The sequence below is a fragment of the Manis javanica genome, chromosome 5 (genome assembly GCF_040802235.1).
Source record: "Manis javanica isolate MJ-LG chromosome 5, MJ_LKY, whole genome shotgun sequence".
Lineage (NCBI taxonomy): Eukaryota > Metazoa > Chordata > Mammalia > Pholidota > Manidae > Manis > Manis javanica.
The window spans coordinates 157,946,600-157,967,737 of NC_133160.1; the positions used below are offsets into that span (position 1 = coordinate 157,946,600).

Sequence of the window (21,138 nt, forward strand, 5' to 3'; positions counted from 1 at the left end):
CTGGCCATGAACCCATTAAGTAGATCTTGCCATCCATTAATATGACACAGTCATCTTTGAACATTATTCAAAAATGTTGAAACATTCAAAAGGATTTTCAATGGAACTAGGCCCTTGGCTATGGAACAGACTTTTAAGTGATGTTTATGTGCATACGTTTATCTGTATATGCCGTATATGCCTGTGTAGGGTGGTACAAGACAATGCTGATCTGACTTTACCGTGAGTAGAAGAGAGATCACCCTGATGGGGACATTGTTGTCTCATGTGCCCTGATATTTAACAGGCTGCTAGGTAATTCAAGGATCAGACAAGTTCAGCAAGGGAAAATGGGGTTCACTTATGATGGATGGCCCGATTACCACAGTGGGACACTGAAGAGAAGGTGATCTTCAGAGATCCAGGGAGGCAGCCAGCATTCAGGGACTTCCTAAGCAAAAGGAAGAATCCTGATAATTGAGAGGCAGGTATTAGAAGTAAACTCTGGGTTTAGATATAAGGGAAAAACTAGTTACACAGTGGATCCTAAGATCACAGCAGGGCTTCAGGCATGCCATGTATTGTATCTGTTGACTTGTAAGTGTTACTTCAGATCCAGCTGTACAACTAGGGCCCAATGATCATAGCCACAAGCAAAACCAGCCTGAAGGTGCAGGGAATGAACAGTGCCTGACAGATCGCTGGAAGCAGACAGGCCTTGGACCCCTTTGGCATTTACCACTTTTTGCCTGTGAATAGATCAGGCCCTGAATATCATATTAGAATCTGTAACTCCGTGAGTGTGTTTTATTTTTATTTATTTATTTTATGCACCCCAATGTTTACCACAGCACCATTTACAATAGCCAAGACATGGAAACAACACAAGTGTCCATTAGTAGATGAACAGACAAAGAAACAACACAAAGAAGATGCAGTATATATACACAATGGAATACTAGTCAGCCGTAAGAAACAAATCAATCTGACCATTTACAATACCGTGGGTGGAGCTAGAGGCTATTATGCTCAGTGAAACAACCCAGGTGGAGAAAGATAAACTCCAGATGATTTCCCTCGTCTGTGGATTATAACAACAAAGCAAAACCAAAGGAACAAAACAGAATCAGACCCACAGACTCCAAGAAGGGACCAGTGGCCACCGAAGGGGAGGGTGGGGGAGGGCGGGTGGGGAGGGAGGGAGAAGGGAATCGTAGGGCATCATGATTGGTGCACACAGTGTGTGTGGGGTCACGGGAAAGAGTACAATACAGAGAAGACAAGTAGGGACTCCGCGGCACCCTACCACGCTGATGGGCAGCGACTGCAATAGGGGATGGAGGGGGCTCGATAATCAGGGTGAATGTAGTAACCACATTGATTTTCTTGGTATCAATGATACCGTCTTTATCAACAGTAAGGTGTACAACTTCTGCTGCATTCTGCCTCAAAGGCTGTATCACAGTAGAAATCCTGCTGCCATTCCTTGGCTTCTGTGGCCGACTTGTATAAGAACTTGAAACTTGGTTCCAGTGAGATCTGGAGTGTCCAAGGGTTGAACGAGACAGATAGCTTTCTCCAACTGTCACGATCTCCACTTCACTGTCAATTGGGGTAACATTAATTTCTTCATTGGCAGTGACCTGAGGAGTAGAGAAAGCTTCTATCACCACCACATCTTCATCAATACTGAGGGAACAGTTGGATTGTTTTGTTGTTTTTCAGCGGCAGAAACAAACAAATCTTTGGTTGATGAGCTGGAAGAGGATTTCTCCTCATTCTCCCCTGAATGTGTTTTAATGTATGTTTTTTCTGACTGACTTCCTCGGTTCTCTCTTCAAATTGCTCTGATATGTCATCTGCTTAGAGTTGTATCTCTTTCTTCCCAGGTATTCAGAGCCATTTTCAAATGAGTGATACTCCAGAGTGAGTTCGTTTTTTTTTTTTAACAGGAGGAATTATATTGAGTTTTCTCCATAGCTTGTTTGATGGCTTAAATATCATTCTTTTCTAAACAATTCCTGATTAGTGACTCTTCATGTGTCTGATATCCAGGAAAAATATTAGCTGAAGAGGGTTTTTTTTCTAACCTTGAAAAGTTATAGGATGAAGTCTGTGAAGAGAAAAATAAGCTTCCTTTTATGCCCTGGGTCTGTAACAAAACAAATCCCAAGTTCATGTATAAACTTGCAGCTACTAAGGACACATAACAAGGAGCACTACAAAAGGTAACAGGGTTTTAGAAAAAAAAGAAGCACAGAATGGAGTGTCTGCGTCAAATGGTATTTCTATTTTTAGTTTTTTGAGGAACCTCCATAAAGGTGAATGTAATCACCACATTGTTTTCCTTGTGAAACCTTCATAAGAGTGTATATCAATGATACCTTTAAAAAAAAAAACACGGAGTAGTGTATCACCTTTAAAAAAAAAGCACGGAGTAGTGTATCATTTTCTCTTCCACCATTCGGGGGTACAATAGTAACAAAGTACTTTGGTATACAATGCATATGTCTCAAAAATACAGAAGTAAACAACTGATAAAATACATAGAAAAAAGACCTTTGCAAAAATCTCATTTTAAAATTTCAAAGTCAGGCGCTTTAAAGTGTGTGGTGAATACCTTTTCCAAATGGAATAGAATTGCAGAGGCTCATTTCTACCCTGGGTAGCAAGAAATTAATTATTAAGATCACTTTGATCCATAATAATGCCATGAACTTCTAATTATCTCAGGTAATGCAGTCAAGGATAATACATATTTGAAGTTCAATGATAACACAAACACTTATTCTAATTATGGATTTCAGCCTCCTTCCCTGGCACACCTTTGCATAAACCAATGAGTAATAGCCAAGTTGGCAATGCATCATTTTACTTCTCTCCCTCACAAATCTCCCTTTTCGATACTTTTTGCAAGATATAAAATACTCAAAATGAGATGGGGAATGAAGTGCTATGCCTTTCCTGTGACTTGGATTAAGCTTGGATTATTTTTCATGATAATGGCCGTAAAGATACATGCAAGCTTCAGGCAGATTCTGGGTTCTGTTGGTTTCATACAACTGGAAATAATTTGCAGGCGGGACCTTGACCAACCACTCCAAGCTTCAGGTAGTTGCTTGTCAGTCAGATATGACACTCGTGGTGGGGGCAGACAGAGAAGCTACAGTGAGTGGCTCTAAAAATGCCATCTGTTCTCATTCTCACTGGTGCAAAGGATTGGAAGCTTTGAGTCTGATGGTAGCCAGAATTTAAAGGGAATTCTCAAAATGGGAGCTCTAGAATGTTCATGGGAGGTCAGCATCCCTGTAACCACTGCATATCTTCCCCATATGGCTTTGAATGGAAGAAGACCCATTAGGATACACAATTTCTGACAGTAAATACACCTACAAACACTTTCTGTTCTGCAGAGCCATACCTCATCACTTTATATACACAGCAGGAATGAATGTTTGCTTATTTACTAGGTTGTTGAAATTATCTAATTGTTAAAAAAAAACTGGTTGATGAAAATACATATTTATCCTTGTGGGTTCATGAATTTTATTTTATTTTTTATTTTCTATTTTTTAAAGTGTATTTTTTTAGTCAAGTATAATTGATACACAATATTATATTAGCTTCAAGTATGTAACACAGTGGTTCAAGAGTTATACACATTATTAAATTCTCACCTCAACAATGCAGTTACTACCTGTCAACATAGAAAGATGTTACCAAACCATTGGCTATATATGCTCCATGCTGTACTTCAGTCCCCATGATCAATTTATATTATGATTGAGATTTTTGTGCTCCTTTATTCCCCTTACCCTCTGCACCCACCCATGATACCCCTCCCCCATGGTAATCTCCAGTCACTGCTCAGTGTCTCTGAGGCTACTGCCGTTTTGTTCATGTCTTTGTTTTGTTTTCAGATTCCACAAATAAGTGATATCACATGGTATTTGTCTTTTTCTACCTGGCTTATTTAACTTAGTATAATACCCCTAGGCCCACCCATGTTGTCACAAATGGCAGGATTTCTTTCTTTTTTATGGCTGAATAATATTCCATTGTGTATATATACCACATCTTCTTTGTTCATTCTTCTATTGATAGACAGTTGGGTTAGTTCTGTATCTTGGTTATTATAAATAATGTGGCAGTACCCATAGGGGTGCATATATCTTTGCCAAACCAGGATTTTGGTTTTTTTGGGTAAATTCCTAGAAGTGCAGTTACTGGCTCATATGGTATTTCTAGTTTTAGGTTTCGGGGGAACCTCCTTTCTGCTTTCCACAGTGGCTGCACCAATTTACTTTCCCATCAACAGTGTAGGAGGGTTCTCTTCTCCACATCCTGGCCAACACTTGTTATTTCTTGTCTTTTGGATATTAGTAAAGTTATTTTTTTCCCCAAAGAAAATAGAGTCAAAGAAAAAATGATTAAAAGTATTTTTGGACACTGAGTAGCAAATACATTTTTATGGTTTTATGTCAGTTAATCAAAATGATTTCCATGTTCATTAATCAAAATGTGTTGATTAATTTTATGTTAAAATAATTAGGGTTTGAAAGTTATAAAAAAAGGGACTGTTGGCATCTGAACTGAGTTTGATCAAATCTAATATATTGCAGAAACAATTTGAAATACTGGATACCCTGGACCTGATACCAGGTTTTCCTCTTGCTAATGATGTGATTTTCTATCCCACAAGAACAGAGAACCACCTTTCTAGTGTCTCTTTAATGGCTAGCCATCTAAGAATTGTTAAGAACAGAACAGCTCATAAGAACAAATTAATGCTTCCTGTGAAAATACCGTGTCAGGCAGTTTGAGTCCCTAAAGAAAGGGGATCTAGGAACCCCTCAGTCTGTTGTTCCCGAATGTAGAAACCAAACACTATAAAGCTTCTTTAATGATTTGGGAGGCTGCATCAATCAGGCAGATAGAGGCTAGTGAATTATTGTTTCAAGAAAAAAAATTTGATTGTTCAATACAGTAAAAACAATAGAAAATAGGGAGAAAGGCAGAATTTTGCAGATCAGTGATTATCTTAGACCTATGGATTGTTTCAGAATCTTCTGGGTTGTCTCAGAATCACTCTGGATTTTCCAGTTGAGCTAACTTTTCTACTGGATGAGCTTCTATACTTGCAAACAAACTGGTTCTTAACATATCTCCTACTTCATGCGTTAGTATCATATGGCATCAAATTGCCAGGTGGCCAATGGTCTCACTTTTCCTGCACAAAAGTGATGAACAAAACTCTTTCACACCAAGGAGTTAGTGATTAATGTTTTCTGCCATTTAAGTTATTTTTCAGGACATATAGAATGTTTAATGTGAAAAGTTAAATCATTAATGGGGGTATTCTAGGTATGGTGATTCTTTGTTGGAGGGCTATGCATCTGGCTTAAATCCTTTTATGCCCTACAGATAGCATGCAATTAGTTTCTTCCTCCCCTCTGTCCTTCCTTCATTTACTGCAACATTTTCTGATCAACTAATATATGCCAGGCACATGGATAAGTACTGAGGACAGAAAGGCAAATAGGTATGATCCTTCCTCTCAAGGACTCATTTTCATCTAGGAGATAGATGTGTCAGCCATCCTATAAATCTTGAAGCAACTGTCCCATAGTTGAGATAAGTACATAGCAGAAAGCATAAGGGGATCAATCTTGTCTGGTTGGGGAGGGAGGTTGTGAAAGACTCCACCCATGTGAAAATATTCAAGCTGATTCTTAAATGATGGGTCAGAATTTCTCAGAAGGAAAGGAAGCAGTTGGAGAAATCAGTTTAGCATTTTGGCTACAGCAATACTTCGGCATAACTTGAACACAGGATGTGAAGACAGATTGTTAGGTGGTAAGTCTGGAGAGCTCCTCAGAAGGTTGGGAGGGAGCTTGTATGTCTTGCTATGGCTTTGGAATTTTAATCTGTAGTCAGTGAGGTACACTGAAATTTGAAGCTGGAGAGTGACATGTTCCTGTATCTCTGACAACAATATAGACTAAGGATAGGTCAGAAGGGGAAGAGAGACTTCACAAAGTTTAACAGACACATGTTAAGTGGATGCCATAGGCCAGGCATGGCACTAGATTGTAGGTATGCTTTGGGAACAAAGTAACCATAACACCAACCTCATTCTAATTATAACAATAACAACAGTAGCATTTAAGACAATAGTACTGGAATAGGTGCTTCACTCATTTTAAGTATTTCAGCTCAACAACTCTGAACTGTTATTACTGTGTGTGTTTTGTAGTTGAACTAACTAAAGCTAAGAAATGCTATCTGCTCCAAGCTGTGAAGCCAGTAAAATATTAAATCAAATTTGTTCCTGGGCAATGATTTCACCATGATCTACTGTGATGGGAGTAAAAAAGACAGTCACAAGATCGGCCATGAGGATAGCGAGAGCAGAGCTATGCCACAGTTGCTATTACAAGAAGAAGCAGGAAAAAAAAAAAAGCAGGAAAAGTCCGCCCTACAATGAATGGGATCTGGAAGCTATGGTGTTAGGGCCCTAAACATGCCATTCCTCAGTCTTTCCTAGATAGTTATCTCTGCTTTATACATTTCCATGAATGATGCCAGCTGGTCAATGTGCCATCCAGTGCAAGAGTGGGCAATCAGAGTCCCACTGTGCTTTTTTCTAGACATTTTTCTCTTCTTGCTCCTGTGAGTGGCTGGTGGATAGCTCCCACTTCAGGACTTCACATCTGTCTATTACCTTCTATTCATTCAGTAGCCAAATGCCCACTAACTCTATGCTGAGCCTCTTCTCAAATTTGGTTTTAAAAAAAATCATAAAATAAAAATTGTCACTCAGCCTCCCATAACCACAGGACACCTGGCATACTACTCAGCAGTTAGAGGAGAAATACACTGTAGCAGTCAAAAGTCTAAAATGGCCCAAGATCCCAAGCCCTGGTGTGTAACCCTTTCTCTGTGAGTTTGAGTAGGACTTGTAAAATTCTGTAAAATCTTTTACTCTTGAGTGTGAGTAGGACTAATAACTATGATAGGATATCATTGCCATAATTATGATACTATATATATGGCAGAAATTATTTTTCAGGTGTAATTAAAGTCACTAATCAGTTGACTATGGTTCATCAACAGGGAGATTGTCATGAGTGAGGTTGACTAATCAAGTAATCCCTGAAAAGATATCAGAGAGATTTAAAACATGAGATTTTTCCCTTGGCACTGAAGGAACAAACTACCATATAGGAAAGAGAGCAAAGAATTAAAGCAAATTTTCTGAACTGAGAGTGGTCCCTATGCATCAGCTAGACACCAAGTAGGGAGCTCAATCATACAACCACAAATAAATGAATTCTGTGAACAACCGGTGATCTCAAAAGCAGACCCAGAGCTTCAGATGTGATCATAGCCCCACCATAGATTATTATTTAAGCCTGAGGACCTAGCTAACCCACAACCTGACTTCATCCATGGAAACTGTGAAATATAAATTGGTGTTGTTCTAAGTCAGTGTTTGTGATAATTTGCTATGTAGCAGTAGAAAACTACTGTATGCATTGATGCCACTGTTCAGAGAGGTGTTGTGCTCACTTATCAAACCAACAGGTCATGTGTGACTGACTTGTTGTGACGACCCTTCAAAGAAGTTTAATGAGTTTGTGGTTCTCTGTATAAATTTCATATAACATGCCCTCAATTATCTATAAAAGTCAATCTTTGAAGACACTTTGTATTATTTAGTGAGTTACATTTCCATTGTGTTGATAATTTTTCTTTTCAGTGTGGTCCTACTAAGGGCATGTCATTTGTAGTGTGTCATATAAATGAACTTAATTACTATGCAAAATATGATTCCAGCATGATATAAATATCATGGCTTTTGTATTTGAAATATTCCTATTGAAAAGCAAAGTTATTAAAAAGTGATTAAGTTAGAGTTGTTAGTAATTAAACTATAACATAAGTAGCATGAATAATTGTCAAGGGATTGTCTTATATTACTTTTCATATTTTGTATTTCTTTGGTGGATAAAATGAAGAATAAGCAATTTTTATACTCTATTACAGTGAGGAAGTACAACATGTCAACTATAATGAGGAATAATTTGTTGGAAGGAACAATATTTGGAATGAAATCCTGCTAAATATATATCTGCAACTTAGATTTCCATTAAGCAGAGCTAAATCTGTAGAAATTGCCCTGAGTTTAATGATCACATAAGTAATCCTGTTTCAATTATTTGAGTCTTACATGATTTTGTAATAAATGAATTATGCATCAGAGAATTTTGTATCTTTTATTACTTTTATGGTATTGATTTAGATAAAGATTATTCCCAGAGGAGTGATGAGAATGGGCTCCATGTGGCTGCTGTTTTGTTTATTATTAGATCTCAGACTGAAATATCTACTTTATCTAAATCAACTTCCCACTTCTGAACATGGACATCCATCAACTGCTATTCATTTCATTTTGTTTGGTCATTAAGATGGCTATGTATCTGTGTTGTCCTTCACTTAAGTGATTATATTTGCAGCTAAAAGCAGGATGCTCCGAGATAGTCAAGATGGGAGCTAGGATATGCAGCAATGCAGAAAAATGTGGAATGGTTCACAGTCCTGTCTCCACTTAAGTTTGCATATGAAGCACCCTGGTGAAAGTAAGTTGTGAAAGATTCAGAGAATGAATCATCAAAAAATGCTTTGACAACATGGAATAGAAACTTGTATCTATTCACAAATGATTAAAAAATATCTTACTTATAGTAGAAGAATAAACTTTCTAGAGAAGTTTGAGAAACTGATGGAGCCCCTTTCTATTCTTAACCATGTCAGGTTTGTAAAATGTGTGACTCTCGGCTAGTTATTAATAAGCTGGGGAAATGTCTCCCTGCAGGCTGTGTTACTTACTGGGTGAGAGTGTTTGAGCAGATTAATTCAGTGTTTCTCATGTTGTGGTCCAGAGAAGTCCTGCATTAGAATAATTGGAATGTTTGATAAAAATGGAGATTCGTGGGGTTGATCCACGACCTACTAAATCATATTCTCTGGGGAAGGTCTACAGATTATTTTTAAGATCTCTAGGTTATTCTTATGCACACTAAATTTTTAGCGTCACCAGTTAATATATATGTATAGCAGTTCTCTGTTCTCTCTTGCCAATGCTGGACAACATTACTACTATTTGTAATATCCTCATTTATCTTGAGTCCTGTCAGGATGCACTAAGCTACTGATTTAAAGTGTTTCTGAGACACTACCTATTCTTGCTCCATTTAACCACCTTCACTCTGAGAAGAGTGCCTTTGCTCTTCATCCTGAGGACAGGTTGCCTGGTGAAACTTGGTGTAGTATGGCTCCCTTACCACTGAGGATATTGTCTAGTTATGGAATGTTGAATAGAGTGCACAGGTCAGGCTAATGAAATAGAACAATGGGATGTGTCCTTGAAGGTGAATTTCCTAAGCATATGACACGACTCTGAAAGTCCACCTGAACCTGAGTAGAGTCTATAGTCTGATGCTACATTAACACCTAATTGTATCTGTTCATCCTGTGGAGTGTTCCAGAATGGAAGGTGACTAAGATGTTCTCAAAAACTAGTGCCTAAAAAAGTAGTGCTCTTTACATGTTTTTCTTTTGCAACAGGGATACTTAGATTTACATTTTTCTTAAGAAGATCAGTTTAAAATTCCAAGTCCTTATACGTGAATAAAGTATTCCTGTATTACTTGTGGTAAAGGTGGTGGTGACCTCACTGGGAGATGTGAGGCAGTGGTTTTTTCTTTAGAATCCCAGTGCAATTGAAGATACTCTGCTCCTTATCTACATGGAAACTGGGAATATTAACAGTATTTGAGTAATTGAGTTGTTCTGTAGATTTATTAAGATAATTCATATAAAGCCATTAGAACTTTATATGTAGCAATAACTCAATAAGCATAACAAGGATAGGTCCCATTTACTGAGCATCTACAATGAGACAGTCTCTGTTGTAAGGGCTTGGTACAAATCATATCAGCAACTTGTCTGAAGTCACCAAGTCCCAAAAGCATAGCATAGCATGGAGATTTATATCCCAGCATGGTCCTAACTTCTGCATTATCCAGCCACTTCCATAAATGTGGGTCATGATTTCTTCACATTATTATTGAAACAATTTTTTCATTTGATGCCTCACTTCTGGGTCTTATTTTAGTTCATTTTGAAGGGTCAAATGTCCTCCTTATTTACTCAGTCATAGGATTTAGCCAAGCTTCTCTTGCATTAAGTGACTGCCAACGGCAGGGAGTGAGTTAGAGTCAGGCGACTGATGCTTGCTTTGTGTGTCAGAATGGGAGATGGCCTTAAAAATGAGGAAAAAGTTCATGGTGATATCAGGGCACATGATTTGTCTGGCTTTGAGTGTTTTCCCAGCCCCGGGTGAATTCTCTGGCAAGGCTAGTATTATTGTCCACTGGTCATGTAATGTAGGCTGCCTTTGCTATGAAGAAAGAATTGCCCCCTAGTATTTGTAATGGCCCAAGTCTGATGCTTGGTCCCATTCTCCTTCTGCCCATTACTCCTCAAGCTGAAGTGGGATCTCTGGCTCTCCTGGTACTTACTCTCCACACATCCTTAAAGCCTTTCACCAAATGCTTCCATAGATGGTAGTTATTTGCAATTACATCGAAAACACTATTTGGTATGTCTCTGGAGTAAGACATGGGTTTCAATCCCGAGTTGGACATTTCCCAATGTTACTGCCAGATGAATTGTTCTGTTCCTTGATTTTCGCCTTGTGTGATAGAGATAATAATGACAACTACCTAACAGAGTTTATGTGCGGATGCAGTGAAAGCAGTTTCCTAAGCTATCAAATAGTGACCATCCTTAATGTATTAGCTACTATCATCTAAATTTAGTTGTAATAGATTTTAAGCTTTGCACAGACTGGGCCTAGGGTTTTTAGTACCCATGCCCCCTTGTATTAAACCAAGTGAACAAATGATGAATAATCAGAAATAAATGGAGTGAATTTAGTTTTGACCAGGCCAGCTAATTGGACCTCTGAGACTACTGGATGGAGAAAGCTCCCCACCATTTAATACCATCCCCTACCTGAAATAAAAAAGACATGAATAGCCAGAACCCCTGTGTTTTCTGCCTCGGTTAGAAACATTGCTTTCCTTCCAAAGGTCATATGGCTGAAAACAAAGCAGAAATGGTTTCATTCCTGTCAGTAACTGGTGATTTTGAACAAACTGCATTTAGTGATATGCTCTGATGTAAAAGAGGATGAGTCTGTCTGTAAGTGTGCTGATTTTTCTGGGGACAGACAAGAAAACCTTCATGTGGCAGTAGAGCCTGAGTGACTCTCCAGTGCTGCTTTGTCGAACCTTCTTTTAAACAGTAAGACCTGTATCTGCCTGACCCTCCTCAGTTTCTTGAAGGTATGTCACCTAGAAGCTTTAGGCAGATGTCGTAAGTGCCCCCCTCCCACACAGCTACCTCGTACCCATCCCTTCCCCCATTCCCCCACCCTAGGGGCAGGGGTGCAGAGCTTTCCTGTGTCTAAAATTGCATCAATCTCAAAAGCACAGACTTTTTAAAAGTCGTAACAAAGTGTTGGTTACTTATCCCAATGACCTTTGCACATTAGTAAAGGGAAGCATTTATCAAGTGCTTAGTGTATACCTGGCTATTGTCAAGTTCTTTATGGGGGAAATGTCCTGACAGGGTATAGCCATCAGCCCAGCTGGTTTCTGATACTTTGCGACATGGGGCAATTTATTAACTCTTCAATTTACTAACAAGCCTCCATTGCTTCATCTGCAAGTTGATCATGAAAATCTTTACCTTCCTCAAAGAGTGGTAGTGAGGACAAGGCAACCAGTGTGGTTATTCAGCCCAGTGCTTGGCCAAGTGTGCTCTGTGGGGCCTAAGTGTCATTTACAAATATCATGGCACTGAGTCCTCACAGAGAAGCCCTGGTGGTGTATCAGGCCCATTGAAGACCAGCAAACAGCTTTAAACAATTTAAGTAATTTGAATGAGGTCCAAGATCTGTAGTCTGTTCCCAGGTTTCTGTGTTCCACTGGTTACCCTAGTGTTTCTCTTCTAAACAGGAACACCAGGCCCTCAAGGAAGAAAAGACACTGGATTAATACTTTTAACTTGAGTCAAAACTATAACTTGAAACTCAGAGTTTTTGACAAAACTACATTACCTGTTTAGAGTGTGGTATTCTTTCAGCTGAAAATCAAAAGGATGGGAGTGGATGTAATTCTCATCTGCCACACCGATGGTGTATAGGTTTTCCAGATGGGGAGACCCTCCATGATGCCTTCCTTGTATTGCTTTCCTTGGTCATGTCATCAGGAACTGCAAATCATACTCACATGAAACACTGAGAGAAGAATGCAGCCAAGAGTTCCCAGTATGCATTGCTTGTGGCTCACTTTAAGGAGAGGTATCAGGAATACCATGCTCTGGGAGTCTTCCTCTGTGTGGGGCCTCTGAAGAGTGTGTCCAGAAGTCTCGCATGGATGCACAGATGGAATTGGCACCCTAGATCATGGAATGGGGTCCTGGCAGATCAGCGAGCGAGCAGGCGGCTTTGCAGCAAAGGTGAGAATATGGATTACATTAGTCATTCAACAGCTAGTCACTGCCTCCTATGTGCCAGGGAGTATCCTAAGTTCATGGGTTTCCCAGTAAACAAGATGGACAAAAATCTCCTTCATAGACAGGAGGTTATATTCTAGCAGGAGAAGAAGTTACCTAAACAAGTAAACAAATATACAGGGCAGGTGGTGGCACTGGTAAAGCCCTGAGCTTAGGAGAGAGAAATCTGAAAGGAAACCTCACAGGCTCTGCAGAGGTTCAGCTCCAAGAGAACCCATTCCTGCAACACGCAAACCCCGTGGAAAGACTGATTCTGGCACTTTTCACTAGCAGCCTGCCTGCACAGAGCTCTCGGCTCAAGAACAGCAAATTTATTTTAATAAAAAGTGTACATATATGTAAGGTGTACAATATGATATGTTGATATAATGAGCATAGTGAAGTGATTATGGCAGTCAAGCTAATTAACATATCCATCTCCTCACAGTTACCATTTTGTTTTGTTTTGTCCTGAGGGTACCGTAAATCTACTCTTAACAAATTTCAAGTATATACAATCTAGTATTGTCATCATACTGTATATTCAATCTTTAAACTTTATTAAGTCATAACTGCAGCTTTGTAACATTCGACCAATGCCTCCTCAATTGTTCCACCTCCCTGCCCCTGGTAACTTTTTTAGGTTCCATGTATAAGTGACATCATACAGTATTTTTCTTGTAACTCTGGCTTATTTTACTTAGCGCAATGTCCTCCAGTTTCGCCTATGTTGTCACTAATGGCAGGATTACATTCTTTTTTAAGTCAGAATAGTATGCGTGTGTGTGTGTGTGTGTGTGTGAGAGAGACAATTTCATTCATCCATTGACGCACACTTCAGCTGTTTCTCTATCTTGGCTATTGTGAATAATGCCACGATGAATATGAGAGTGCAGCTAGCTCTTCAAAGTACTGATTTCATTTCCTTTGCCTGAACACCCAAGAGCAGGATTGCTGAATTATGTGATAATTCTACTTTTAGTTTGCTGAGGCCCCTTCGTTCTGTTTTCCATAATGGCGGTACCGATTTAGATCCCCACCAACACTTCCCAGAAGTTCCCTTTCCTGCCCGGCTCTGCCAACAGTCGTTCTCTTTCATCTTCTCGGTGCCAGCCATCCTAACAGGTGTGAGAGGATAGCTCCCTATGGTTTTGATCTGCATTTCCCTGAGGAGTCGTGGTGCTGGGCACTTTTTATGCACCTGTGGACAATTTGTTTGTCTTGTTTAGAAAAATATCTCTGCAAGACCTTGGCCCATCTTCTAATCAAGTTGTTTGTCATTTTGCTGCAGGGAAGTGTTTTAATTTGATGTAGACCCACTTGTTTATTTTTGCTTTTGTTGCCAAGATATCAATTTGAAATGGGAACACAAAGGGATCTGATCACTGACAGTTCATTTATGGGGCAAGTTGAAGGGCTCTACTGACTTCTACGCTGGAAAGAAAACACAGAAAAATCCCTTCTGGAGACCAGAGGTGCTGTGTGTCTCAGTTATAAGAACCCTGTGAATGAGCAGGAAGGAAGATCCATGCATTCAATTAACTACTAGTTTAGAAACATTTCATGTTGCAAAGTTATGGGGCTTAAAGGATTAATTAGAATGTCACAAAACAGTTTGAGGGGATCATTTTGAGTGTAACCTTCATTTCTAGGCTGATAAGTACTTTGCCAATATTTGTATATTTAATGCATTTAAAGTTGTGTGGTATAATGGAAAGAAATCATGGGCCTTGAGTTTAACAAATCAGAATGTGAGTCTTGGTCCCATCACTCATCAGTGGCATGACCTTGAGTCTATTTAAACTCTCTGAGGCTTAGTGTTTCTCTGTAAATCTTATCTAATTATACCTATTTTCAGAGTGACTAAGAGAGAAAAGCAATGTCTGCGAAACATCTGGTATATGGTAATTAACAAATTAATGATGACTGTTGTTAGCCAAAAAGTATCTACGTCAAACATCTATGAAGTATGATGTGCAATGCATAAAGGCACGTAGGGCAAGACATAATTTCTGCCCTTTAGAATCTCACATATAAGCTGTGGAGATATGTACCCAAGTGGCTATAACCCATTGTAAGAGGAAAAAGTACTATAGAAACACACACTAAAAAGTAGACATTTCCTTCAATTCTGCCTGGAGAAGTTTCATGGAAGAGTTTTAGAAACCTCACAGGCAAAGATGGTGTAGACATAATTTTCCAAATAGATATACAAAGCCTTGAGGTGGAGAAGACGGAATGCATTTGGGAGAAGGAAGCTGAGCTGTCAGAGTGGGTGGGCAGAGGGGCCAGTGAGGTGCACTCCTCGGATCGGTACCAGACTATGGAGAGGCCAGGATGCTATTCAGAGGAGTCAGACTTGATTCAGTAGAAAACAGGGAGTCATGGAAAACCTTTGACTGGGGGAATGATAAGATGAGGGCTTCAACTCCAAGTAATTATTCTGGCAAACAACCCTGTGTGGGATGAATAGAGCCCGGAGAGATTTGTGATGTAAACAAGAGCTAGTGGTGACTAAACACTCATTCTTTAAAAAATATTACTCATTTACCTCAACAGTCCAATAAAGCAAACAATATTAGCATCTTCCTTTTCACAGATGAGGATATCACAGCATGGAGATGTTAAGTGACTTACCCAAGGTCACACCACTAGTAGGAGGGCTTAGCCCTGAATCCAGGCAGTCTGGCTCTGGAATCCATACTCAGCTCCATTTCACTGCATTGCCCCAAAAGCCAACCAGTAGCTAGGGATGCCTGCATCCTACCCTGCTCTGCCTGCCTGTCATTCTTACTCTCTCGTGGTCCTCAGTGTGCTCATCTATGAAATAGGAGATTGAACTGGCTTTCTGAGATGTTTTCTAACTCTAGGTTTTTAAAACATATTCTGTATTTTAATGTGGTCGTGCTCTATTTGGGCAGTAATGTGGATGGGGGCAACAGGCAAAATGATTGTGCAGAATAGAGACAGAAACACCAGAGTTTTGTTTCTGATTTTTGTTTTTCTTCTCAAACTTTCTCTGGCTCCGCATTTACTTAAATCTTTTTGTTGTTGTTGTTGTTTAAAGCATGGGAGGTAGACATTGAAAAAAGTATAAATGTTGGTGTGTTGAATGGCAATGAGCTAATGCATAAGTAGCTGCTAAACTCTAAAATTTACAAATATTAAAAATACGAGTTTTTCATACTCATGCTTTGAAACAGTGTATTAGTTACTACTCAGACCTGAGTGTTAGTTCTTAGTGACTCAGATGGAGCCCTAGGAGAAGGCACCTCGTTGGGCAGAGGACAGTCAATAGTGCACAGCTCTCTTAAGCCTCATCTCTGTCTGCACTCAGCTGGTTGGGACAAAACACACACTCCGCCTTTCCGACTAGTAAACAGTGTTTCTGAAGCAGCTGAATCCAGGCTGTCACTCCTCCCCTCGGCATTGTCAGTTTTTCTTACTTCAGGATGCGGTGCCGGGTCCCTGGCTGCAGCGGGGTCGGCGCCTGCTTAGCTTCCGTTTCCAAGGCAACTGACCAGCCCAACAAGGCCCCGCGGTGCACGGGCTCCTGTCGCCCAGCCAGCGCCGCTGCGCGTTCTGTTTCCTGGGGACCTTCCCGGTGACCTCCCGGTCTCCTGCGATCTGCGCCTTACTTCATGCGTGGCTGCCTCTCTGTGTAAGAGTGATAACAAGGAAGCCGATGATTCCGACAGGCCCGACTTAATCCGGCTGCCACTCTGGCCTCTGCTCCGGCAGACACGATGGATGCATTTTCTCCCATCCACGTCCCTCAGCGTCTCCCTCTCGTCTCTTCTCTCTTCTCCCTCTCTCCCTCTCTCTCTCTCTCTCTCTCTCTCTCTCTCTCTCTCTCTCTCTCTCAACCTCTCCTCCTCCCCTTCTCGTCGGGCAGTAGCCTTCTTAATGTAGTTTAATGGCTTTACAAAGAAAGCCAGGCAGACGAGCGCTTCTCCCTGGCTGTGGTCGGACCATGACCTAGCCTGACCATGAACTTGGAAGGGCTTGAAATGATAGCAGTTCTGATCGTCATTGTGCTTTTTGTTAAATTATTGGAACAGTTTGGGCTGATTGAAGCAGGTTTAGAAGGTAAGGGAGTGCTTTTCAGTGACTTCTAAAAATTATCTGTGTTGCAATAAAATTTTCTTAAGCGAATGTTAGAAGCACCTGAAATGAGATCAGAGAAATGTTATTCTGGGGTTGGACCTGAAGAGAGGCAGGTTTTCCAGTGTAGGGAAGATTAATGAAATAAACTTTTGTAAGTTTTAGTAATGCTTTCAGAGCAAAAGAACATTAAAACTGTGAGAAACACTTTGAAACAAAATGTTAGACCCAAAATTGAGGAAATTAAAGGTTTATAATTGATATGTCTGTTTTGGTTGAGAGCATTTAGTCCATATTGATGTTAGATTATTTTGTCGTATTTCCCCTTTAATTGTACCTGCATACTTTATTTGGTTATAAGGTCCACTTCTTTCTTGCTGTGCAAATGCGTTCATCAAATGGAAATGGATATACTTTTATGATAATTTCTTATGGTTTAAGATTGGAGTCTAAGAATGACAAGTTTTTTATAAGGTCTTAGGCAGTATTTATAATATTAACTATTGTAAATCCCAATGTAGAGTCTATGGGGCAGAGTCCCCAACTCACAGGATAGACTATAACATAGATTCCACCTAGCCAATTGTTTTTCAAGTGTTGTTTACATTCATCAGAGGCTCAGTCTATTATCTTTTGTATTCGTCTCTTTCTTTAAAAAATAAGGTGTTTTCTTGCTGGAATCTTTTCCTGAATTAGATGTTTTTTTGAGAGTTTGAGGAAATTTATATGTATTCTTACTGTTCAGAACACATTAGAGAACATGTTTGCGTAAAGCTAGTTACTGTTTCTCTGAAGTTGTCAGAGCAATGTTTAAAATCATCCCTAGGTTATATTTGACATAGTTATGCTTTGTTATTTACTTGCTTCAAATTTTAAACTTGAGTAAAAACATAAATGTATTATAAGTGTGTTTACATCCACAACTATCCAGTCCTCCAGAGAAAGACTACCACATGTGACATAAATAAGATTGTATTTACAAATAGCAAATACCAAATGATAGTAAGTGTGTTACTCCGTTGTAGGTTATCAGAAACCTACATTTGTTACTCACTGGGTGGCGGGGAGAGAAGGTGGAAAGGAAGGTTTGTTAAAAGTAATTTTCAAGCAAGTTCAAAGAATGCTTTTTGCAGCCTTCTCTGATGGAAACATTTGGAGTTCTAAAAAGAAGATACATTCTAAATTTTGAAAGTGGTGACCTCTCTTTAAAATTGACTTTATCTTGTTCACAGTCATGAAACCAACAACTTGGTTTAGCTTCTCTGATCACTAGTATGTGTTATTTTACCTGGCAAATGTGACTGGGACCTCCCATTTTACGAGGCTGGATTTTATTATGAGACTGACAGTTACATGGAATTGGTGTCCGTATTCCTAGCCAAGTTGAGGGACTTGTGCCTAATTTCATAGATGATGTGTCATCATTCTTTAAACTATTATTGGGGGCTTTTACTATGGATTTATGATGAAATCACCTCTAGTGTTGGTCTTGTTTTAGGGAGTACAAACATCCACTCATCCAAATCTGAGCCTGAATTTCCTTCTTCTAAGGGTTACTAACCTTTATGAAACTATTTTTTTTCTCTTTTCTTCATTACTTATATTCCAAACTGTACTGATGTTTATGAACAGTTTCTTTCTTATATTTATGTTTTATATTATCAACAGTTATCTTGGCCAATATTGTACTAATACTATGGAGAGAATATGCTGTCTCATAAACTTCAATATAAATCCATATCTGATCTTGTGTTTTTAGAAAGTACTTTGAAATGGTAAAATGTTGATAACCACAGTAAGTGGGATTTATCTTTAATGTGTAGAATTGAAAGAGACAGAGAGCAATAGCACTTTCTGTTTTGAAGTTTGGACGACTTGCCTCTGAAGTCAATGCTAGAATCAGAACAACCTCCAAAACAAGCTTTCAGTTGTCTGCAGACTTTGTTTACTGGAAAGAGAAAGTAAATGAATAGGCTGGATTGTTATATTCCGTTGTACATAGCTTCAATCTGTAGAACAGAATATGTACCCTCTAAAGTTGCAGCCTAATTGTAATTAATGGAAAGGAGAAAAATGTTGACTATCAAAATATCATCTTTGTAGATTTTCTGAAGCCTTCTTAAAAACAATGACAGAGGCTCCTTTCATTCAGATTTCTTTTTACATAGGAGTTTCCTTCCTCCCCCACTATTTTATGTTTTTTAAATGGGGATGATGATTTCTTTTACCTTTCTTATTTCTGTTTGCTCAAATGTCCTATGAAATAAATTTTGAGTATTAAGTAGAAAAATATGAAGCTGGATTCAAACTCTGTGGGGATGGTTTTGAATTTTTTTTCCTAAACAGATCTTTTTATCTACCCTTATAAATGCTTAATAGTGTAGTTATCACTCAGAATGTATTTTTCTTTTTGTATTATTACATATGCAATTTATGCAATAGGCATTATGTTCTCAAGGGCATATATAATGTTGTATTTGCATAATGTAGTCATTATCTTGTTTTAAATATATACAGAATAAATGTACTTCAAAATAAATTGGTAACATTAGTCTGAAATATTTATATCTGCTCATCTTTGAATACTATGTAGAAGACTGGGAACTGGGTCCTAGATGTCCTGGACCCTTCTGTTCCAGTCCAGGTGTGATATGGATTAACATGCAATACTACATATAGACCCATGGCATATATTTATAAACACAAGGAGTTGCATTTAGTGGGTAACATTCGTTAACATGAGAAAACAAAACAATAGTCGGAGTCCAGATTCATACCCCTCTTCTGCCACTCTTCTTGCTTTCTAAATGGAAAACCCACTTTACTTCTTTAATTGACTAAAATGAGAAAACTGGACTTGATCATCTCCGTGGAACTTTCCATTTCAAAAATTCTATGAGTATATCAGGTAATGACAATTTGATCATTTATATAACACATATCCTTTCTGATAGAATAGGTATCAATGGCCTACTTCAGAACTGATACGCAGTACAGCTGTTAGAACTAATCTGTCCTCCTCTTCTATAGTGGGATAAATCATCATACCTCAGGGAGATTTTCATTGTATTTCAAGAGAATAGAGAAATGTCCTTTCCGGTAACTCTAGACTTTGACATTTGGGGCTGCTATTTTTGGCCTTCTGGTGATATAGTTTCTCAAAATTTACATGGGTTCCAATAACGAATAAGTACATCATGTTATGATTTGTTAATATTTTGAAGGTCAGTTGTTTTTATTTTTTGGTGGTGTTCATTCTTTTTGTAATTCAGTTGAACATTAATATTTTTTTCTATTTAAGAAAAGTAATCATAATACTAGTATTATGCATGCAAATACTAGTTTTAAATTGAGCAAAGTTTTGAGGATAATGCACAGTACCAATGTTTAGAGTTCATAGGCTCTCTCTGCTTAATGAGGAGTTTTGGAAGCTCCAGGGTTTTGCTGATCTGGAATAATCCTAAAACCTCACAACAGTAAATTGACTCATTTTCAGCTATAAAAATGGAAGTAGTTTTCCATTAATGTGTTCCAGGGAGAAACTGAATCAAAATTTTCATGGCAAAGCTATTTCATTATCTCTATATGCAACACTGGTCTGTGAAAATATCTACTTTTCATCTAAATATGTATTAAATCATGCTGAAATAGCTACTGAATTAAGAAAGAACCATCCTTCTCCCAATTACCAACTTCAGTAAAAGGCAAAATTTCACAAAAATGCAGTAATACACATGACTTGAAAAAAATCACACTTATTGGTAATTGTCTTTGATAAAAAGACAAAAAGAAATCAACTGATAATCTAAGTACTTTGTAGAATAAGCATTAGCATTTCTTTTGTGTTTATTTAGTTCACCTTATTTATCAGTTATCTATAATACTGTATATAATACAAACATCCTTGAGCTGTCTAAGCAAACTAGTAGCCGTATACGCAGAGATGGATGTTTGGAATCCAACTTTTTATTTCTCCTGTGATGTAGACAGAAGTGTGGATATGTTGGGTCTATCAGTAAATCGGATCAATTGGGGATCAATACTGTGTCTATCCCATGATGTCAAATAAAGACCAAGGGGCTGGTGATGACAGGAAAGGAGCTATTATTTCTATTTCAAGTAGTTTAATTGAAAGTCATAAAGCATATTGTTTTTTAATTATCCTAACATTCTGCTTCCCAAATGCAAAGGGATGTCAAAGCCAATGTATATTTGGACTATCAGAAAAGTCTGTCTAACCTGTAATGCTTAATAAATACAAAAATAATTTATGATGATTTTAGAAAACTTAAACATACTATCTTCTTATACCATCTAGGAATGAAATGACTTTCTTCAGGATGTTTTATATAGTTTCTTTATTTCTAGAACATATATAGTTTCTTTATTTCTAGAACATTAATACCTAAAAAGAGATTAATACAGAGG

At 38.5% G+C, this 21,138-nt stretch overlaps 1 protein-coding gene and 1 long non-coding RNA gene across 4 annotated transcripts in view; one reads left to right on the forward strand and one right to left on the reverse strand.

The window, feature by feature from the left end:
* The window catches only part of KCNIP4 (potassium voltage-gated channel interacting protein 4), a 1,115,920-nt gene that overhangs the window by 583,077 nt on the left and 511,705 nt on the right, over positions 1 to 21,138 (forward strand). Inside the window, exon 1 of one of the 3 annotated variants that reach the window (XM_017680973.3) lies at positions 16,495 to 16,695. The exons of the other annotated variants lie outside the window; for them this stretch is intronic. Within the exon in view, the coding sequence (XP_017536462.1) occupies positions 16,596 to 16,695 (100 nt within the window). The 5' untranslated portion in view covers positions 16,495 to 16,595. Of the gene's footprint in view, positions 1 to 16,494; positions 16,696 to 21,138 lie in introns of those variants that run through there. 3 annotated transcript variants of the gene reach the window in all.
* LOC140849656 (uncharacterized) lies at positions 12,166 to 16,358 on the reverse strand. Its single transcript, XR_012131787.1, has 3 exons — positions 16,053 to 16,358; positions 12,402 to 12,510; positions 12,166 to 12,324 (listed from the first exon to the last, which is right to left on the reverse strand). It is a non-coding gene; the product is annotated as an uncharacterized lncRNA (long non-coding RNA).